General features: G+C 53.7%; 1 protein-coding gene across 2 annotated transcripts in view; it reads right to left on the bottom strand.

The window, feature by feature from the left end:
- The window catches only part of Tbc1d22b (TBC1 domain family member 22B), a 53,016-nt gene that overhangs the window by 3,876 nt on the left and 26,836 nt on the right, over window positions 1–22,304 (bottom strand). For both annotated transcript variants that reach the window (XM_021633461.2, XM_021633463.2), the window contains 5 exons: window positions 20,306–20,420; window positions 7,318–7,424; window positions 6,698–6,773; window positions 4,233–4,360; window positions 3,983–4,078 (listed from right to left, as the gene is read on the bottom strand). In XM_021633461.2, the coding sequence (XP_021489136.1) occupies window positions 3,983–4,078; window positions 4,233–4,360; window positions 6,698–6,773; window positions 7,318–7,424; window positions 20,306–20,420 (522 nt within the window). The remainder of the gene's footprint in view (window positions 1–3,982; window positions 4,079–4,232; window positions 4,361–6,697; window positions 6,774–7,317; window positions 7,425–20,305; window positions 20,421–22,304) is intronic.

The following is a 22,304-nucleotide window of genomic DNA, read 5'->3' as shown; positions in this document are numbered from 1 at the left end:
GTATGGGTCCCAGCACCCACATGGTGGCTGACCATCTGCAAGTCCAGCTCCAGGGGCTCTGATGCTCTTCAGGACACGACAGGCACCGGGTACACGTGGTGTATACACACGTGGTGTATACATACGTGCCGGCAACACACACACACACACACACACACACACACACACACACACACACACAATAAAGAAACCAAACAAAAAATTTGAAAATAATAAAATCTTGCAAAAAAAAAAAAAAAATCTTGCCGCCAGGCAGTGGTGGAGCACACCTTTAATCCCAGCACTCAGGAGGCAGAGGCGGGCCGGTCTCTGAGTTCGAGGCCAGCCTGGTCTTCAAAGAGAGTTCCAGGACAGCTAGGGCTGTACAGAGAAACTCTCACTTGCAAAACCAAAATGATCACCAGCACCATCATCACCACCATCTTTTTCCTTTCTTCCTTCTTTCTTTCTTTTTCTTTCTTTCTTTCTTTCTTTCTTTCTTTCTTTCTTTCTTTCTTTCTTTCTTTCTTTCCTTCCTTCCTTCCTTCCTTCCTTCCTTTCGTCTTTCTTCCTTCCTTTCGTCTTTCTTCCTTCCTTCCTTCCTTCCTTTTTTTTTTTTGTTTGTTTCGTTTTTTGTTTTGTTGTTTTTAGAGACAGGGTTTCTCTGTGTAGCCTTGGCTGTCCCAGACTTGCTGGGACCAGGCTGGCCTCAAACTCACAGCGATCCGCCTGCCTCTGCCTCTGCCTCCCCTAGTGCTGGGATCACACCGGTGCGCCTAGCCACCACCATCTTTTTTGAAAAGGAATTCATGGCGAATGGATTAAAAAGGTGGCAGAACTGTATGCGGTTAAAGAAGACTCACTCTGCAATGCCCACATGTTCTTTGCGGATGTCAAGCGTCGCAGCCTCCTGATCAGGTAAGCACACAGTAACGTGCGTCTACCCGACAGAGTAATCTTCCAAAGCTCCGTCCTCACTGCAAACTTCCTGAGAGCCAAACAACTCACGGGTTCTACCTGGTGCGGGCACGAATCTCCTGGGGGCTCCGGGGTTTTCCTTACTGGCTGCTCCTTGCCGACGTGTCTACGAGCTTTGGCCTTTCTCACAATCCTCTGATCCCAGGGTTCCCTCACCCTTCCGGCAGGATTTAAACTGGCACTTCGCCAAATGTCTGAGTAGGACAGTGCTCAGGCAACAGTCTGCAACTGTACCCTTGGTCAAGGGTGGGTTTATTCACACGCACCCCATAGCTGGGCCTATGACGTCCCATCACCTTGTACCACTGCACTTAAGAATTCTGACCAGCCCAAGCCTGATGGCATAGCTACAGTTTTGCCTGTTGCCGGGGAGGCGGGGGGCTGGGGTAGAAGGCGGAAGCTAAGAAGTCAAGGGTCATCTATGGCTACATAGTCATTTTGAGGCCAGCGTGGGCAACATGAGACCCTATAACCAAACAAATAAGTAGCAAAACCTCAATTCTTGGTTAAGAGTGCTGCCTGCTCTTCCAGAGGCCCTGAGTTCAATTCCCAGCAACTACATAGTGGCTCACAACCATCTATAGTAAGGTCTGATGCCCTCTGCTGGCGTGCAGACATACATGCAGGCAGGGCACTGACATACTAAATAAATGAACTCTTTAAAGACCAAAACACTCAACTCTTTCTTCTATAAGAGGTGCACCATGGAGTGGGCATCTCCAGAGCTCAGGGGAGAACCAAAGCCTCCGAGACCGCCTGATACGGCAGTCCCTGCCAATGCTGATTCTCTTTTACGTGCATTTAAAGGGGCTCTGACCCCCAGGCCTTGGGCCCTGGGCTCATGCTTCTCCATATTAGCTTCCAGCATCTGAGGTCCTGACGCATCCTTGGGTTTACAAGATGGTTTACACCACAGAGTGCGCAGCCCCTGCCGGGGTGCAGGTGAGGTCAGAGCTCAGTGCTTGTCAGCGAGCTCCTGGCTCTCTGTTTGGGAGGGCTGTTTGCCAGAGTGCCCACAGTCCGGGGCGGCCTCAGACCTGTCAGTTTCTCAGGGCACAGAGCCCAGGGCTTCTTGTCCAGGGTTAATAGCAATTACTTTTAGACTCTTCCCCAACCCTACAACCTGCCTTGATGGTATACTCTGCCACAGGGTCAGGAACAAAACAATGGACTGCAGTGAGCTAACCCCTTGGCTCTCCCAGCCTCATGTACTGATCCAGGGTTAGCCTTGGCTCAGGAGACCTGAAATCCATCCTAATCCTGTGGGATTCGTCCCTAACAGTGGAGTCTGACTCCCTGATGGGTTAGGACCAAAAGTCTCCCCCACTTCCATCCCCAAAAAGCGAGCAGTGCAGGTCAGGCCTGAGAGAGGTGAGGGAAGGGGTAGAAATTCCCCTGTCTTCCCACAACACAGTTCCTACGGTAGGACACTTGTCTAGCAAGTGAGGCCTACGCTTAATTCCCAACACTGCATAAGCAAATTCTCCATAATGCATACACGGCTCCCTTCTCTCCTCTTCCCCTGACCTTCCCCTCTCACTCGCACAAGCCTTCCCGCCTCCATGTTCTCAGCCAGATCACAGTGCCTTCCCACTGCCCGTGTCCTGCTGATGTCTGTGTGGCTGGCTGGGGCTGTACAGACTGCTCCTCTTGTTTGGCAAACACCTGGCCAGTTCGGTCTGGGGTGAGTTCAGGGCACGGCCAGCTGTCCGGAGGCTTTCTGTCAGTAGGGAGCGGACATTTCCGCCCTCACAGACTCCTGCGCAGTCCTTCCCCCTAAGGAACCCCTTGCTTAGCTGCTTCTTCTGGGACCTGCACTGGCACCCAGAGGGCTTCCTGGGCCACCGATTGCCAACCCAGACACCCTGTTATTCTAGGGCTCAGGCACGCCAGGCTCCACCTGCTACTGCGGGTGGCAATTATGACATCTTAACTGCTGAGCCACCTCCCCACTCTCCCCCAAACCAAAGGCTTCTAAAGTCATGTGTCCTCTCCTCTGCTTTCCGGAATGCTGGACAACAGTGTGCACCGCCCCACACCCAGCCTGACATTTCAAATTCAACATTCTCCCCACCAAAGCCCTGATCTCCCTCCACGCGACCCCTGCAGCCGCCACGCAGGAGTCATCCTAGTCAGCCTCTCTGTCACAGTCTACACCCAGCCCTTCAGAGAATCCCAAGCTCTTCTTACACGGTCTACAGCCGGCCCATCCAAACGCCTAAGCTCTGCTTACGAAAGACCTCAGAAACACGGCCACCCACAACCACGTGCTCCCTGGAGAACTAGGCAGTGTCCTGGGTGGCCGCTGTGTCCACACTCCCCACATCAGGAAGCTACACAGAAGCCGGTCTTTAAGATCATACCCAGTCCGTGCCTAAGGCCCTCCGGGAACAGCCAGGGTGCTCACAGCCAAGTCCTTCCTGGTGTCTCTGACTTAGCTTGCCCTGCTCTTCCACTGGGACCCTGCTTCAGGCCTCACTTCACAATCTCTTAATCAGCCGGGCGCGAGGCTGATTTAAAGCCTCTACACTGGCCATCCCTTCCTCCCTAGTGGCGACACAATTTGCTCCCTTACCTTCCTCAGGCCTTTGCTTAAATGTCGCCACCCTCTTGGTGAACTTATTCTGACCACTTTGTTGAAACCTCAGTCTCGCCTCCCTGCTGCCAAGGATCCACTGCCTTGCTGGGCCTTGCAGCCATGTGCACTTTTCTGCCCCTGCATCTCTGCAAACTCCCTGCGCTCCGTCTACTGCCTGTCTTTCTTCAGCCCTCTGCCAGCTTCACTTCCAGGATGTCCTGTGCCTCCACGGTGACTCTCGGGGCACGCCTATAAGCAACACCTGTCAATTAATGAGTGAGTGTGTGGGCACCCTGCAGCGCTTTCGGCACAAAGATCCTTCGCACTGAGAAGATCCCGGGGCCCCAGTGACATCTCGTCAACGGGAGAGCAGGCTCTCCTGGGAACCCTTCTACCCACTCCCAGGCAAGCATGCGCAGCAAGCACTCGCTCCCTGCGGCCACTCACCTGAAAGTCTTCCTCATCCAGAATCTCCTTCCTCCACTTGATCAAGAAGGCTGCGCACACATAGAGATGGAAGTGCGAGAACCCTTCTGGCTCAGACTGGGGAAGGAAACCAGAGTCAGGCAGGCCTCTGAGGCCCAGCTGCGGACGGAAGGCGGTGCAGTGCAGGGGGAACGGGGAGAGGCGGGGGTGGGGGGAGTAGGGGGAGGAACCGGGAGAGGCGGGGGAACCAGGAGAGGTGCCCCCCCCGTACCTGGTACGTGTCCCACAGGCGGATGGTGCAGCGCAGCGGAAGCTCCCGCATCAGCAGGTTGTTCATCCACCGGAAGGCGAACTGCAGGTACTCCACCTCGTACCTCCTGAAGTGACTGTGTACCTGCTCTGAAAGGGACTGGAGGTCAGGAGGCACCGGCAGGCCTCAGGAGCCTGGGGCAGGTTCTGCTTCTTACCAGCCCTGGCCCCTGTAGGCTGACCCTCTACCCCATCACCTCAGTGCCGTTCATGGCTGACGTCAGCACACAGCATGACCACCATCCCACCAGGCCATTCCTGGGTGCCTTCTGCCATCCTGGGGCTGCTCTGGCCATGAAGCAAGAGAGTAAGGTAAACTTGGCTACTGGGCCTAACAGGGCAGGGCCAGAATGGAAAGGAACCCTGGAGGCCACCTTGACCATCTCCCTTCAACAGAGCTGGCTTCTTCCGTGTGGGAGGAGACTCACCAGCACATTCTTCTGCATATTCAGTAGAAACCAGCTGACCCCTGCCACTCCTGCCCACGAGCCTAGGCAGTACCTGAGGAACTTAAAGCCTGCTCCCCTATCCTACCCGGCGGCTTTGAGAATGACACCTGACAGGTGGAGGTTTTGTAACCGATGTTTTAGGATTTATTTGTATCGTTTTGCGTCTGCATGTGGCTGTGTGCATGAGAGCACGTCAGATTCCCGGGAGTTACTAACAACTGTGGGCCACCTCATGTGGGTCCTCTGGAAGAGCAGCGAGTGCCTGTAACCCATGAGCCATCTCTCCAGCCCCACTGACGGGATGGTTTAAAATCACTGTCTTCTCATTTAGGAAAGGGGATAATCAGAGGCCGGCAAGACAACTCATGATCTGTCATTAAGCCCTCTGACCTGGTCCCTGGAGCCCAGTCAATGGAAAGAGATACTCTTGCCTTCTCCTGACTCCCCCTTCCGTGTGCCGGCACGTTTCAAAGCCCTCACTTTTCAGAGAGCTTTGGGAGGAAAAAATGAGAAGGCTCGGGCAGTCAGTATGATAGCGCCTGACGTCAGGAGAGGCTAACAACAGTCACTCAGGAGACCAGACTTTAAGGGGGGAGCGCAGAACAGCTCGTGGGGTTATTGCTGTTGCAATCTTAAGGTTTCTGTAGTGAGAAAGTATATAAAAAACGAGAATGTGGTTCACACTTATTTATTGTGTGTGTGTTTGTATGTGTGCGGGTGTGGTCTTGTGGAGGTCAGAGGACAACTTGCAGTGGTCTGTTCTCTCCATCTACCATGAGGATCAAGTTGTCAGGCTCGGCCGCAAGCACTCTTAGCCCAGTGAACCAGCTCCCTGGCCCAGTATGCACATTTTTTAAAACCTCCCTATTTTTAATCTCCAGGCCTTTATTTACTTGGGCCAGGGAATTGAAAAAAAAGGTAGACAGAGGCAGAAAGCACTGACTGTACTCTCTGGAACCAGCCCTGGGGCCATTTGGTTGCTCAAAGGAGGACAGCATGCGTCCCACACACGCTCAGGGCCGTGACACCCAGAGGGGAAGCGCTCCATTTCCCACTCATAGATCACGACCATGAGTGGCGCTCCGAGGTGAGCACCGAGATCCCAGGTCGTGGGAAGAGGGAGGGAGCGAGACAAACCAAGGATGTTTCCAGGAGCAAGAGAACCCGGGAAAGGAGTGAGAAAGACACACGACTGTGCAGGGGACGAAGGGATGGAGTAGGGAGTCCGACAGCAGAGGGGGAGGCGACTCTGGTGCGGCCACTGGCCATCTCTAAGAGGCCACTGCCTAGCATCTCAGGTCACAGGGGACCCACCCCGAGGAGCACGCTGCAGGGAAAGTAGCCTCTCACGCCCTCTGTCTGTCTCTCTGGCCACAGCATCCTTGTCACCGGGGCCTTCTAAGGCGCCTCCCTGGCCAGAGCCAGGAAGATCCGCTCCTGTAAGCACCTGCTCTCCCAGGGAGCTGTGCTGGGGTTCTCCAGCCCATTCGTGTCCCAGCCGGGTGTGGGGGTGGCGCTGGGATGCCAGCCAGACCTGGGGAGCCTGCATTGAGCCTAGGTGACATTATCTTAACGTGACGACAGGGCCAGCCCACAGCCTGGATGCCGAAGGCAGAGGGAAGCCACTGGTGGCTCCAGAAAGGAAAGGGGGGCACGGACACAACACTGCTGAGAAAAACCATCATGGGAGGATGGTCTGAAAGAGGAACAGGTGAGCGCATGCAAGTCCTTCCAGGAGAGGGTAGAGCAAACGGCAGGACCAGCGCAGCGGGCCGGGACGGGGAGGGAGGTGACTAGGGCAGAGCTGTGGGGCCACTGAGACCCTGGCTACAGAGCAAGGTGGAGACACCTTGGGTCAGCAGCGGGGCTTCAGCCTTCCTGGGGAGCTGTGAAGACAGTGCTGCCTAGGACAGGCTGGGAAGGGATGGACGGGGCCATGCTGGGCTGCAGCTAGAGAAGTCTTGTCCCCTCCACCTACCATCGATCCGGCTGACAAGCTCCTCCAGGGCCTTGACCTTCTTCTGGATCCCCGGTTGTGCGAAGGTGTAGTTATCCTGCAAAGGACACGGAGCCTGGGGTGAGCAGTGTCAGACCAGCTGCCTGCCGCACTAGAGCTCACGGAGGCATGGGCTGCGCTGTGGTGATTGCTGATTGTGTGCACTCGTGTGCGTGTGTGCCTGTGTGTTGCACAGGCCAGGGAGGGCTCAGGTATCCTTCCTCAGACACCGTCCATCTTGGTTTTTTGAGAGAAGCTCTCATTGAGACTGGAGCTCAAGGATTAGACAAGGCACCTCCCCAGTGCTAGGGATCAGACTCAGGTTCGCTTTATTAACTGAGCCGTCTCCGCAGCCCCTGAAGCACGGGGGACACTGGACCGCTGTCTAGTGCCGCACACAGAAGAGGCAGGGGAGCCCTGGCCGGGGTGTGCGTGCGCGCATGTGTGTGTGTATGTGTGTGTGGCCTGCCTGACACAGAGAGCAGTAAGGAGGAAACAGACCTGAGGGAGCCCTGGCCGGGGTGTGTGTGTGTATGTGTACGTCTCCCTGACACAGGGAGCAGTAAGAAGGGAGCAGCCTGCGGAACCCCGGCCCAGCACACCTGGATCCCATCCAGCAGCTTGCTCATGCACCAGAAGCTGTCGGCTTCAATGCTTCGCAGCATGTCCTGAGACAAGTTGGTCACGTCAAAGTTCTCCACATCCTCCTCTGTAAGACAAAAGGTGAAGACAATCCAGAGGCCTGATCTGAAAACGGAGAGAGACAGTCTCCAGACTTCCATGGGGCTCTTCAGGCCAGGGAGAAGCAGGCGACCTGCCGTCGGGGGGACGACCTGCCCTTCTGGAGTCCCCAGGGATCTCGCTCTAATGCTGACCGCACCACTTCTCACTCCAGCCCGGCGTACCTTGATCTCCCTTGGCATTTATCACTTAAGTTTTTTGTTTTTTTTTTTAAAGAAAAATAAATTTCTTTAATTTTCTCTATTGAAAAGTCACATACAAAAATAAAGTCACAAAAAAGCATAAGAAGGGTAGAAGGGTGGCAGGATTGATTCTCATTTTTTTTTTAATTTAAAAAAATTTATATTAATTACAGTTTATTCACTTTGTATCCCAGCTGTAGGCCCCTCCCTCATTCCTCTTTATTTTTTGGTTTTCGGGTTTTTTTTTAATGACCACTCAGGACTTCTGCCCAGCTCAACTCCAGGAACAACCCAGAAGAGCCCTTTGATGACAGACACTCAGTGCGCTGTCTCCCACACTCCCAGGACACTGGGGTTAGCGCCCTGCAGTGAAGGACTCCCTGAAAGCGACCGAGGGAAGAAAAGCCCGAGCCTGTGGGTGCCTCTGGGACTTAATTCTGTTGTGCTGGTATAGCCACTGCTATAGGCTATTCACACACTCACACACACACACACACACACACACACGCACACACACACACACACGCTCTGTAGACAAATGCCCCTGTGAAACACTGCATTTTTATATCAGCATCTTGGGGACTCACTCAGCAAGACCATAAATATACCCACAGCACACAAGAGGATACCAGGATACAAGTGTCCACTAAGCTGGAGGACAGGGCCTCTTTCAGAGAGGAACGCTAACTTAAGTGTGCGCATGTGCGTGTTTGTATGCCATGTGTGTGCGGGGAGGCCTGCAGAGTCCAGAAGAGGGTGACAGATCCCCTGGTGGAGTTACCGGCGGTTGTGGGTACTGGGAACTGAACTCGGGACCTCCAGAAGAGCAGGAAGATGTCTTAACCACTGAGCCATCCCGCCAGCCCAACTGTTTACTAACTCCTCATGGAAATTCCGGGTTATAGCTGGGATGAGAGCCTGACTGGTCTGAGGACCAAGCAGAGGAGACAAGAAAGCCTCCTTGTCTTTCGGAGAAGGCCTGCCACAGGGTGGCCGCAGTAAGATGGGCTCTCCTGCCCGCTAGCTGGGCATCTGCATGCCTGTCAGAGGCCATGTGGCAGCGCCACGGCCCTTCAGCTCTGTTTACAGACCCATCAGCGCTGTTTACAAACAAAAGCGTTCACTGCACGCAGCCCTTGTGCCAGGGACACAGTCAGCTGACAAAATCCACTCAGAATCTCATCCTTGCAGTCATGGGAACGACTACAGAGCCCTTTGCTCACACGGCTTCACACCGTTTAACGGTTCCTGGGTCCCCATTCTGCTTGAAGAATGGAAAAGTTAAAATTATATATATATTGTGTGTGTGTGTGTGTGTGTGTGCACACGCGCGTGAGATGCCACAGCACGTGTGTGGAGGTCAAAGGACAACTTGTGGAAGCCTGCTCTCTCCTAATGTGTAGATCCAGGGTACTGAACTCAGACCCTCACGCTTGGCAGCGGGAGCCTTTCCCCACTGCGCCATTTCCCCTGCCCAAGCACTGTTTTCTTGTTGTAGCTTTTATGAATATCAGAGGCAGAGACATGGGGGTGGGGACAGAAGCTGTTGGAGACAATGAAGTACTTTTTCAGAAAAGCCAGGACAGCCAGAGCTAACACGCGTGAAGTAATAACCGCCACGCCTCACACATAGTAGGTGCACAGATTGTTCCTACCTCTCTGTCAAGTCTCACATGGGACTGTCTGTCTGGAGACAACGCAGTCTCAACAAAGTAGCTCTCTGGCCCTGAGCCTGGGAAGTGTGTGTAGTTTTTTTTTTTTTGTTTTTTTTTTAATTAATTCAGTTTTCATCTTGGCCAGAGGCCCATCCCTTCTCTCCTCCCAGTCCCACCCTCCCTCCTGCATCCCCTCTCCCCTAATCTTCAGAATAGGGGAGCCACCCTACCCAGACACCCCAGCTCATCTATTTACATGAGGACTGAGTTCATCTTCCTCCCCTGAAGCCTTGCAGGAAAATCCCAGGGAAATCCTGTTTCTCAGGAATTTATAATGATGCAGAAGGCACATTCAGTAGCGGAGAAGAGCGAGGAAGGATGATGTTTCTCAGGAATTTATAATGATGCGGAAGGCACGTTCAGTAATGAAGAAGAGCGAGGAAGGAGTAGGGTTTCTCAGGGCAGACTGTCAATGCTGCCCATGTAGTGTGGGCTCAGACAGCAGGGGCGGGACGGGACATCTCGGCTCACCGTGCCTTTAGTAGAGGGAGAAGGATTTGATTCTCTTTAAGTTTTGTTGGACTTTTAAAAATGGCCACAATACACATAATTTTTATAGCTGTCCAAAACTGTTTTTGAAGGGGGGCCACATTGACCACGGTTGCCTTTTATCGCCAAAAATGAATAAAGATTGTGTAAAACAGTACCAACCTTGTAGAAATGAAGAATTCAGATAACACATAATGATCTAATTGGGAGATCACATTAAAACAACAACAAAAGACTTCCAGCCAGGTACTCAGGGAGTCAGAAGCAGGCAGATCTCTGCGAGTTCAAGCCCAGCCTAGTCTACAAAGTGAGTCCAGGACAGCCACGGCTACACAGAGAAACCCTGTCTTGAAAAAGCAAAACCAAACAAACAAGCAAATAGAACAACTTCCAAGAAATAGCATATCTCTGACTTGAGAATCATTATGCAGTGGTTTGGGGGTGGCTGCGGCGGTCCCAGGCTGCTCCACAGACTCCCACTACTCCTGACTCCTCAGGGGTGTGGGCCCGGCTTGCCTTCAAAGCTCACAAGGCCAGACACGGCCTGCGGAGGGGCTCAGGGCTCTTGGAGAGCACCTTCCTCAGCAGGGGGCACTCGGTTCTACTCACCGGCCCTGGGCAACAGCCCCCACAACTGAGACAGGGTGCTCCCACAAGACCACCCCACCTCCTCACACCTTCCCAAAGGAACGTGCTGAGCTCCATATTTACTTCTGATTTTCTAACTTTTACTTTTTATTTTTTTTAGATTTTATTTTGTATCTGTCTCACCTGCATGCATAAATGTGAACCATGTGCCATGCCTGGGGCCCGCTGTGGCCAAAAAGGGGCACAGAATCCTCTAGAACTTGAATTATGGAGGACTTCTGAGTCACCGGGGTTGGGAACCGAACCTGGGGCCTCTGCAAGAGCAACAAGCCAAGCAAAAATGCTCCAAAGGGCTGAGCCATCTCTCAGCCCTAACTGACCTTTATTTGATGGGCACTTTGCCTTTGGGTGTATCTCGGCACCTCACGGAATCCCTGGGAGCAGACTCCGCAGCCCTGTTTTCACCTTCAGGCAGGTGTGTATGCGTGTGTGTGTGTGTGTGTGTGTGTGTGCGTGCGTGCGTGCGTGTGTGTGTGTGTGTGTGTGTGTGTGGTGGGGGGTGGGGGACAGGACGTGGGGGGGGCAGGCAGAGAACAACCTTCAGGAGTTGGTCCTCCCCCTCCCCCCTGCTGAATGAGAGGTGGGGTCTCCTTCCAGGCTAGCAAGCTTCCTCTGCTGTCTGCCTTGCCCTCCCAGCAGGCCTGCTGGGATTATTCACCACCTTTTACCAGGGCTACACAGCACACAGTTGGCTCTGTCTCACTCGGCAGAGCCCAGTCCTCGCTCTGTTTCTCACATGGAGGTCAGAGAACACTTATGGGAATCGGTTCTCTCCTGCCACCATGTAGGTCTCGGGGATTGAACTCAGGTCATAAGGCTTGGTGGCAAGCTCCTTCACCTGAGGAGCTACCTTACCAGCCCTAATTTCCAGTTTTCTGCCCCTACCTTTTGGTTATAAGTAGGAAAAATTACACTCAGCTATGAGGAGTCACGAGCTGGCAAGGTGCTATACTTGGTAACCGTGCCATCTCCAAACCTTCAGCTATGCCAAGAGCAAAGGGACTACAGATAAAGTGAACCCTGCTCAGGGGCCTCCAGTTGCTGGGCTATGGCCAGTCATGTGCCCTTGGCATTCACTGACAGTGGGATGGCTCAGGGCACTTCCCAGGGCTGAAGAATGGGGTAGCTCAGGGCACTTCCCCGGGCTGAAGAATGGGGTAGCTCAGGGCACTTCCTGGGGATGGAAAGTGGGATGGCTCAGGGCACTTCCTGGGGATGGAAAGTGGGATGGTTCAGGGAACTTCTCAGGGCTGAAGAATGGGGTAGCTCAGGGCACTTCCTGGGGGTGAAGAATGGGGTAGCTCAGGGCACTTCCTGGGGATGGAAAGGGGTGGGGTGTGCAGAGCTTTCTCTGCCTGCTGGGAAACACACTCAACAACTGAGCTGAGCACAGCAGCATAAAAACAGCAGGGAGGGAGGAGCGCGCTCTGAAGGGCTTCACTCGGCATAAACAATCTGCTCAGGAGGATCATCAACCGTCCACTTGAGGGAACTCCACACAGAACTGAAGCGCAGCAGGAAAGCGAGCCAGCCTCTCAGCCACACACGAGGGCCTCTCGCCTTCGCCTTCGGTTGTCCTGAGTGTGTGGCAGCCCGGGACTGGCCGCAGGGAACAAGCTTAAGGAGTTTATGGCTATTTTAAGAGGCAACGCATCCAAAAGGGGGAAACTGAAATGCTCTTCATGACAACAACATTGCCCACTGTGGGCTTGGTCAGAACATGGCCACTGATTAGCTGATAAGATGCACTGGGGCCCTGGCTCCAGTCAACAGCTGGCTTTGCTCAGAACTCTTGGAGTCCTAGCCCCAGGGCAACCAGTGGAGGCGGAGAGGAGAGGGAGAGGAGAGGGAGAGGAGAGGGAGAGGAGAGGGAGAGGAGAGGGAGAGGGGAGGGAGAGGAGAGGGAGAGGAGAGGGAGAGGAGAGGGAGAGGAGAGGGAGAGGAGAGGGAGAGGAGAGGGAGAGGAGAGGAGAGGAGAGGAGGGCTGGCTCTGCTCACTGTCCCAGGCACTTCCCAGGAGCCCAGTGGGGACCCCGGGTCCCAGCTTCTGTGATCCTGCCGGGCATGCAAGCTATCAGGCAGAAGGCTGTGGCGCATGGTTATTCTCCCCACCCCTAAGACTAGAGTCCCTTGCATAAACTGAGTGTGGTAGCTCACGCCTTTAATCCCAGCACTTAGGAGGCAGAGGAAGGTGCATCTCTGTGAGTTTGAGGCCAGCCTGGTCTACACTTCGAGTTCCAGAACAGCCAGGGCTCCATCGTGACATGCTGTCTTGAAAACTAAAGAATCTCTTGCACGGCACGTTCTGATCAGAGAAGCACACGGGCCGGGAGACGGCGCAGAGGGTAAAGCAGCTGCCTGCACGCATGAGGGCTCGAGTTAGCTCCAGCAGCCATCTGAAAGCCACACCCTCAACAGTGAGCAGACGAGGCCCTGAGAACACAGACCTTTGCTGCACACAGAAACGGTGCAGGGACCACATGGCTAAAGCCAGGGAGCCAGAGCCCGACGGGGAGACGGCTCTCCGAAAGGCAGGAGAGGGAAGCCAGTCTCAGGCTGTCCTGGAGAAGAGAGCTGCAGGGAGGTGGCTCTGTTCCACGAGGTTCTGCTTGTCGCAGAAGCGCCACTTTGGGTGTGCAGAGGAGCTGCTGGCCACAGAGGCCCCGTCACGCTGGGTCTATCAATGGGGTGCTGACTCTTAGCTCAGAATGACAGACACAGGGTCTGTCTCCACGGTGTGGGACAGCTTAGGCAGATGCGTGTAACAATACCCTGATCACAGGTAATTTTAAAAACCAATACTTGGGTTAGAAAGACAGCTCAGCAGCTGAGAGCACTTGCTGCTCTCACCGAGAACCTGGGTTTGGTTCCCAGCGCCTACATGGAATGGCTTACAACTGCCTGCAACCCCAGCTCCAGGAGATCAAATGCCATTTCCTTGCTTCCACGGGTACCTACATGCACATGGCACACACACACCAACCAATACTGGAGCACTGACTCATGGCTAAGGGTGCATGCTGTTTTTGCAGGGCTTGGTTCCCAGTATCCACAGCAGGCGGCTCCCGACTGGCCGTAACTCCGGCTCTAGGGCAGCGACCCCTCTAGGACCCACAGGTACTTGTCATGTGCACATACAAACACCGCACACACCGTTACAAGTAGAAATAAATGTAAAAGACATTGCCAATACTCCTTCAGGCTTTCTCCACTGTTCTGAGGTTCTAGATCAGTAGCTGGTATTACGTCAGCCTTGGGCACTGGATGGAGGACCCTTGGACAAGGGAGTCAGGGTAAGTAGGCAGAGAAAGAGCTGGCACACACATATAACCTTCTCAGGCTTTCTTTTCTTCTTTTTTTTTTTTGGGGGGGGGTGTTTGGTTTTTGAAGGTTTCTCTGTGTAGCCCTAGCTGTGCTGGAACTTGCTTTGTAGACCAGGCAGGCCTTGGTCTCCGCCTGCCTCTGCCTCCTGAGTGAAAGGCATGCACCATCTCTATCTGGCTTTCTAAAGACCACCACGGAGATGGGTGGGACATCCTACTGGAGAGAAGGCTAGGCTGATGCACACTGACCTGACAAGCCACCCTGCCACTGGAGCGCTCACCCCTTAGTGACAGGAAACCCAGCAGAGGCCTCTCCAAGGAGCACTCGAGTACATGATAGCACTCAGCTCAGCACCCTAGCTGTCATTACACAGCGGGTGACCTCACGCTCCCTGCCTGCCTGTCACCTGAGGCTGCTTCTTCCAGGCTTGGGTCCTAGGAGGGGCACTCGTCAGAAGATTTGGTGTCACTCCCACTCAGCAGTCCTTTCACTGACGACAGGGAATTACAGCTCTTGACCGTGTGATTCAACTAAGATGGAGCTTAGCAGTGGGCAGATGGATCGGGTGTTAGAGGTCAGCCTGGAGGTCCCGGGAACTGTGTCTTGCTTCTACCGTGTTTAGATGGAATAGACCTGGGGATTCCTTTGTTGGCTTCCAGCTGCCTTCTGGTCTCTCCAGCCACAGCCTCCGGGACCATCTGCTCCTAGCAGCAGCCAGCACTGTCTCTTTGGTCTCTTTGTGGTTAGCTCTGCATTACCGGTTGGCCATGAACTCCCAGATTCTCCAGAATTATTGCACTAAGGAGGAAGCGCCAAAGTGCAGTGAGCTGCCTGGACACATGCACACCTCTCTCTGGGCTATCTGACCCAGTAGACATATCTCAGGGGATGTGGGCCACGCTTCTTCGGAATGTTGGCTGAGGGGCAGCCTGAGGGTGCCAAGCATCTCGAGCTGCAATCGCAGGGGCTGAGCATTCTTCCAGGACACACAGAACCATCTCAACGTGACTAGGGTAAAATCCAGGAGACCATGGATGCTGTCTTGACACTGGAGAAGAACCTGAAACAGGCCCTCTCAGATCTTCATTCGCTGGGCTCTGCCCAAACAAACCCTCACCTCTTCTTAGAAAACCACTTCCTGGATGAGATGAAGCTAGTCAAGATGGGCAACCACATGACCAAGCGTCACAGCCTGCCCAGGCCACAGCCAGCAAATGCAGACTGGCGCCCAGCCGTGTCTGGAGGAGCATCTCTTCTAGGGACTCATGCCCAAGCTTGACTGGGAGGTCTCCTGGCCTCCTCTGCTCTGCACCGGCCGTTGTCAGGACCCCAACCTGAACCGCTCAAGCCACCAGGTAGCCTTGTAACCACCCTGGAGCCCCTTCCAAGTCGTGGACCAAGTAAAAATTAAGCTTTTAAAAATAGCAAAAGCCAACCAAACAAAGAAGTCAGTATAGATGGAGAAAGAGAGGAGCAGGAAGGAGGGGAGCAGGAAGGAGGGGAGTAGGAGAAGAGGGAATAGAGTGGGGGCTTCTAGAGGCTAGAGATGCTCTGAGTCCTCTGTGGGTGTTTATGTGTCTGTGACACATGTGTCTACATAAAGTTCACATTTAGAGAAGCAAACAAAAGGACCAGAGACATGGCTCAGCCTGTAAAGACACTTGCTGTGTGGGTAAGTCTGGGGAGCTGAGCTTGATCTCTCTCTCTCTCTCTCTCTCTCATGCACACTATAACAAATGAAATAAAAGATTATTTTTAAAATGTCAACCAAAAAAATGACCTCTTGAGGCAATAATGACCCTGTCGTTGCTGGGGATACTCTTCCAGTTTCATCTTTGGTCTCGACACCAGCCAGCCAGGGTATGGCAGGATGTACAGGCGGAGTCAGAGAGAAATGGAGGTGATGATCCCTCAGAAGCTGTCACAGGAGAGGGAGCACCTCCCACACTGGCAGGGCGGGGTGGGGGGGGTGAAGAGAGCAGCACCCATGGCACCCGAGGATGCTCAGCAACTCCTCTTCCTCAGGACTCTGCTCAGTATCTCCTCACTGCTCTACTGAAAACTTGCTTCTTGCCGGGCATGGCGGGGCATGCCTTAGCCCCGGCACTTGGCCGGCAGAGGCAGAAGGATCTCTGTGAGGTCGAGGCCAGCCTAGTCTACAAAGTGAGTCCAGGACAGTCAGGGCTACACAGAGAAAGTCTGTCTTGAAACAAACAAACAAACAACAAAAAGCCCTGCTCCCTGGACCAGTGAGACGCCTCTGCCGGTAAGGCGTGTGATGCTGAGCCTGACGGCCTGAGTCCGGCCCCTGGAATGCGGAAGGATGCAACTAACTCTGAGAAGCTGTGCTCTGCCTTCCACATACGCACAAGCCCCGCCCCCCAATACCGAAATAAAATTGTGTCAGGAAACAAAGCACGCTGCTTCCTGTTTCCAGCCCAGCCAGCGCAGCCCGGGCCACTGCCGTGCCTTTGCGATTTGTCTTCAGCACTTGCTGTGCTGTGGAAGGCAGAGCTCACGGGCTGGAGCCCGGGTCGGCAGCTCACAGTGGCAATGCCTTTTCTCAAGGGAGTGCATGCTCTGCGCAGGACGCAGGAAGGGCATGCCGCTATCAAATAAGGCCGCCCAGGCTTGGCCTCTCCTGCAGACCACACCCCTTTTTGCCTTGGCACCACAAAGTGCTGTGGCAAAGCCAGGCCTTCGCTGAGACAACGGTGTCATGCTGTCTGAGCTCAGGAGCCACCAGGAACAAGACAGCGTCACTTACAAGGTACGCAGCCATCGGCCTCTAAGTGTACCCAGCGTGGGCATTTTGTCATCATAGCGCAAAACCGGCTAAGACAACACTTCACAAAATCTAACAGGTGCTTTCCACCTTTTTAAGTTTAGCATCTGTTTCTCCCAACCATGTATACATAAACACATGTTTTTTTCACTCTAGGACAGTTTTATTAGCATGAAAAACAAGAGAGGCAAACTGCAAGTCCTGGTGGCTTCCAGGAGAAAGGGATGAGAGGAGGAGGAGGAGAGCCATTCTGTTTGCAGTGGACTCTGACAAGCAGCCACATGGCAAAGGGAGAGGGGGCTTCGGAGGAGGGCTGCGCCAGCCCACCCACAGGCTCTCAGGTGCGGTGAGGAGGCTTTTCTGAAGGTATAATGTCTACACAGCAAGCTGAGCGGACAGCAGTCCTGACCCGTCCCCACATCTGTAGGTACGGACAGTAAAACTGTGGCGTGGGGGGGCGGTGGTGTAGTTTTCATGCGGCAGGAGAGTTCCCTTCCCGTCCACGCCCAGGTGGAGGCACCCTGCGTGCCGCAGATGCCTTTGCGCACTTTGGGCCCTGCATGAATGCAATCATACAGTATGTGCTTCTCCCAGTAGCTGGCACAGGGCTGCGCACGCCAGCAGCATGTCCCTTTGACGGCCGAGTACTGCTCCACAGTCTGAATGGCTAGAAATGGCCAGTGCACATATTTACAGCTTTTGCCTATGAATAAGTTGCTGTGAATATTCTTGCCGTCTCCTTAGAGTTGAACGCTTTTGCTGTCCTTGAACAAGTATCTAGGAGCGGAAGGCAGGGTGTTTTGCCTGCTTTGCTCATGGTCCCCTCCCCTCCAGACTTCAGAGGCCCACCTGACACTTGTGCAGTATCAGAAGTGTGATGCACTGCCCCCTAGTGGCCATGCCTGGCGCAGCTCCGCTAGCTTCCCAGCACCCTGTGCCCAAACCATGGCTATGGGCGTCTCCTTCTATGTATGTGTGCTCGCCACAGTGAAGGCATGGGAGGAGGGAAGGATCTTCAGATGGTCTCTGGTCTCCAAACATGAGATCCGGTGATGGACGGCATGGGATGTGCAGCTGGGGAAGGTGACTGGGCTCCAGGACACTACTAAGTTCCAGGAGGGCGTGATGGGACAGTATGCCTGCGGTCTTGGGGAGGGCTTCCGGGCGCAAGGCTTCTCAGGAGGGAGTCACTCAGGGGTCAAGGAGACAGAGCAAAATAAGGCTTCAGGTTTAAAATGTCGTTCTAGGAGCCTATGAGATGGCTCAGCAGGAAGGGTTCCTGCCATCAAGCCTGAAGACCTGAATTTGATTCTGGGAACCCACATGGTACAAAGAGGAAACTGACTCCTGCAACTTGTCCTCGGCCCCACCCCACCCCACCCCCCTCCTCCCGCACACTCAAAAATTAAAACTGCTGAGCTGAGCAGTGAGGCAAGGAGCAGGACTCCCAGAGCCTTGCCCATCGAGCTGCAGAACCTGGGCCTGTTAGTGGCTCGTGACAGATGCCACGGAAAGGGTCTCAGGACAGGAGCTGCACGCCCAAGACTTCGTGTCAATGGTGGGAATGGAAGACGAGGTGAAGCAGATGAAGTGAGATGGAGAGGCCGGACCTGCCAGCTCAGCAGTCCAGGCTTACCTACGTCAGTTGGGGGAAATGGCAGGGAAGAATGAGGTTCAGGAAACAGCTATGGGGCTGCAGATGGGGCTCGGGGACAGAGGTCTGCTCAGCATGCACAGCCCTGGATTCACCAGAGCCTTATAATTGCCTGGACACGGGAAAGTGACAAAGTGAGTTCTGAGTTCAGTGACAGACACTATTTGTAGAGACGCGCTTGGGGCCAAGCTAGCTGTGGACAATTTCTCTGCCAACTCCAAGCAGACCCAGCACTGAGTTTGCTGGTTTTGACTCTTTTGTAACAAATGTGACAGGGCACAAAGCAAACGCAGGAGCTAAGTGGCTAATTATAAAAGCTGGAGAGGGCCAGCAAGATGGCCTGTAGGTGAAAGTGGCTGCCACCAAGCCGGAGGACCTGAGTTCAAGCCCCGAGACACACACACAGTACAGGTGAAAACCAAGTCCCACTAGTGTCCTGTGATCTCCACATGCGCGCGTATGCGTGCGCACACACACACACACACACACACACGTTTTTAAAACATAGTAGAGAGAGAAATAAAGTAACAAAAGCATGCAGTTTATATGGTGTTGAAACAATTTGCCATTTCACTGGAATAATAATTTTAAATCTCAATTCCTGACATACAGGAAAATGAATTATGAATGAATTTCTGTTTGTGTGTGAGTGTGAATGTGTTCTTCCAGGGGACCAGGTTCCTGGCTCACAACCGTCTCTACCTGCAGTTCCATGAGATCCAACACTCTCTTCTGGGCTCCACGGGCACCAGGTTCGCACACATACTGCTATACATGCAGGCAAGGCAAAGACTTCTATAAGCAACTGTGTGGAGAGATGGCTCCATGGCTGCTCTTAGGGAAGGCCAGGGCACACTGGGCAGCACCGTAACTCCGGTGCCAAGGGGTCTGCTGCCCTCTTTTGGGCCTTGAGGGCACCTGTATCCACATGCACATGCAGAGCCAATTTTAAAATGTTTAAGGAAGGATAATCAAGGGCCACAGACTGTGCTGCCTGCTTTGATGCAGACGACTCTCAGGCATGAGACAGCCAAGGACAGGGCCCGAGGCTCAGCCATGGTCAAGCCACAGAACGAGCAAAGGCACTGAGGTCAGAGGTTCTGCCTGAGTCTGGAAGACTCACTAGGCCACTCCCCCTCAGTGCTGTCAGCCTGGAGAGCGGGTTGGGACCTCTACTTCACAGAGCTGCTGGGGCCCCGAGATCAGCATGCCATAGCACCTGGTAAAGAGCTTGACTCGGGTGGGTTTCTGGGGCTCCTTCCGATGTTCTTTTCTGGCTGGTTTGGGCTTTGTGCTTGCTTGCTGTTTGTTTGATCTTCTGAGACAGGGTTTCATTGTGCAGTCCAGGCTAGAACTCGAAATCCTCCGGTCTCATGCTGGGATTATAAGCGTGTGCCACCTGACTGCTGGTTCCTTCACATATTTGGATTCCTACACATGCCCCTGAGTAGTTGACAAGGGAACTGCACTGCCACAGGGTGGGGGTGAATCTCTAAGCACAGCAACAGAGGAAACCCAGGAGGAAAAACAGTCCTCGGCTCCTTTAAGATTCTGACTGACCGGGAAGAGGCTGGACTGTGGGATAGTCATAGCGAGCTCTCAAAATTAACTCTCCGCAATGACAAGAGCCCACAGGGTCGGGACAGAGGAGTGGGGAGAGGCCGGGCCCACGCCACCCTATGCATGCTCACACCACTCCTGAGGTCCAGCATGGGTGGGGTACTCAACCACCAATGCCAGCGTCACCGGTGCCCATCCATGGGATCTGAGACACGTTTGGAGAATCTTAAGATAATCCAGTTAAGCCAGCACGCTATCTGCTCCTGGCAGAACGGAAGTGCGCCGTGAGGCCGTTCTTGTGAGGGAGCAGGTCTTGTAGGTGACATGTACGATCATCTCAAGAGATAGCCTTCAAGCTGCCTCGGGTGCCCAGACTGCTGTGCGTGGAGCAGCGGGGCTACCTGTCTCCCTGTGGGCGAGCCCCGGCCAGCAGCGGCACACCTGCGGACACACGCACACAGACAGCAAGCAACAGCACGCTCGGATTCTTACCCACATATTCCGAGAGGAAGACGACAAAGAACGGAGTGACCAGGTCATTAATTCCCTGGACATACCCACTGGCGGGGTGCCGGATGGCCCAGATAAAGAGAATCCTTTCAAAGATCTAGGAAGAGGAGAAGGAAAGGGGACGTGAGTGTTAACTTCTTCCTCCTCTCACCCGCTTTACCATTTACCTTGGATTAGTGAAAAGTTTTGAGAAATTTTCAAAATGCTATGGGGCGAAGGAAGAGAATCAGAGAGCTCGGAACACGTGAGCTTCTCTGCCCAGCGCTTCTTGTCCTCTCTCTTGTCAGTATCTGAAGACCATGACAGGGCACAGATGGGTGACGGGAGCCTGAACTCCGCCCCTTCTCTGGGTCAGGGATTGCACAGCTCTGGTGTGCTTTTCTATGCCCTCCTTGGTCACCACAGGACTGAGAGAGGAAGCACCACACTCCCTCGGAGAAGGAAAGAGCTGCAGATTCCATTCTGGGCCCTGGAGAGATGGCTCTGTGGCTAAGACCCTGGCACCCACGCAACGGCCCACAACTACCAGTAACTCCAGGGGATCCATCGCCCTCTGCTGGCCTCCACAGGCACTGCAGGCAATGATGCCCATAAATACGTGCAGGCACTCAGACACATAAAATAAGATCTAAAATAATAATAATAATAATAATGTTTTCTGGTTCAGCCTGATTAGGGTTGGTGACAATCTCTTCTTGTATTAAGTCCCTTTATGCACCAAGATGCAACCACGTATCTGCTGGGGAGGGGCTGGTGAGACAGATCAGCAGCCAACGGCATTCACCACTAGGCCTGAGAACCTGAGCTTGATCCCCAAGACCCGCATGGTGACAGAAGGAAAGTCCTGACACCCTGTCCTTGGATTTCTACATACATGCCGTGGCATGCACACGGCCCCCCCTCCCAAATAAACAAACGCAACAATACAAAAGTAAAAACGTACAGGTCCTGCAGGCTTCTGCCGTCAGGGGTTGGGACAGAGGGAGCCCATGGTAGATTGGGGGTTACACATCTCAATTAAAATAAGTCAGAGGCCTTGTGGGGGACAGAAAGAGATCTTCATGGTCCCTTAACAGAGTCCCGCCCCATCCCATTCGTAGTTGCCTGCTCTGCTGTCACTGGGCTTTCTGAGCTCTCCCTTCATCTTCTCTCAGTGCAGTAACACGTGTTCACTGGCTCTGTCCTGCCGGCCATGACCTCCAGGCCTGGCACTTCTGGAGAACGGCTTTGTGCTAGCCTGGATCTTTATGACACACACAGGAGGGACAGCAGAGGCGATGATGAAGACAGGCTGATGGGCCAAGGGATCAGACGGCCTCCATAGCACACCACATCCCAGCCAGCCCTCAAGACAAGGACTTCCAAAGAGAGTGTGAAGAGGGGAGTGTTAGACAGCTTTTGGAGGTGGTCAGCTAGGGCAGGGATGATGTAAGGACCCTAGAGACATACTGAAAGCTGTCAGCCCCTCTTGGAGATCTGGTGCGGAGAGCTGGGAAGCACCCCCACAATGAGCTGGCCTTGCTGCTTCCACCAGTTATCCTGTGTCCCCTATGGTTGGAGGAGGTGTGATGTCCTTGTTTTATGATACTCTCCGAAGGGAGTCCTCCTGCACTCAGTCTAAACGACCCTTTCTACCTCAGAAATGTAGCCCCAGGCTATCCCACTGTGTCCTGGAAAAAAAAAAAATCACAAGCTTTCCCGGCCCTACTGTTTCCCTGCATCTCTGTGATCTGTCTCTATCTCGTGCAGAACACTTGCCCAGCTTGTATGGGCCCTGAATTTGATCCCCAGTGTCACAAAAACCAAACAATTGTCTCCAGGTTGGTCTTCTGGAAGGCCTCACAGAGCCTGCTACTCCAGAGTCTTTGTCGGGTCTGAAACAATGTCGGCATGGTGGTGGACTAGTCCTCTGCGCCTCCATTTGCTAAAAATAACAACACCCAGGGCAAAGGGGTGATGCCAGCAAAAGGGCAGAGAGTAA

This window comes from Meriones unguiculatus, chromosome 16 (assembly GCF_030254825.1).
Source record: "Meriones unguiculatus strain TT.TT164.6M chromosome 16, Bangor_MerUng_6.1, whole genome shotgun sequence".
Taxonomy (NCBI): Eukaryota; Metazoa; Chordata; class Mammalia; order Rodentia; family Muridae; genus Meriones; species Meriones unguiculatus.
The sequence above is the reverse complement of the archived record's forward strand: the minus strand, read 5'-3'. Positions and strand labels throughout refer to the sequence as shown.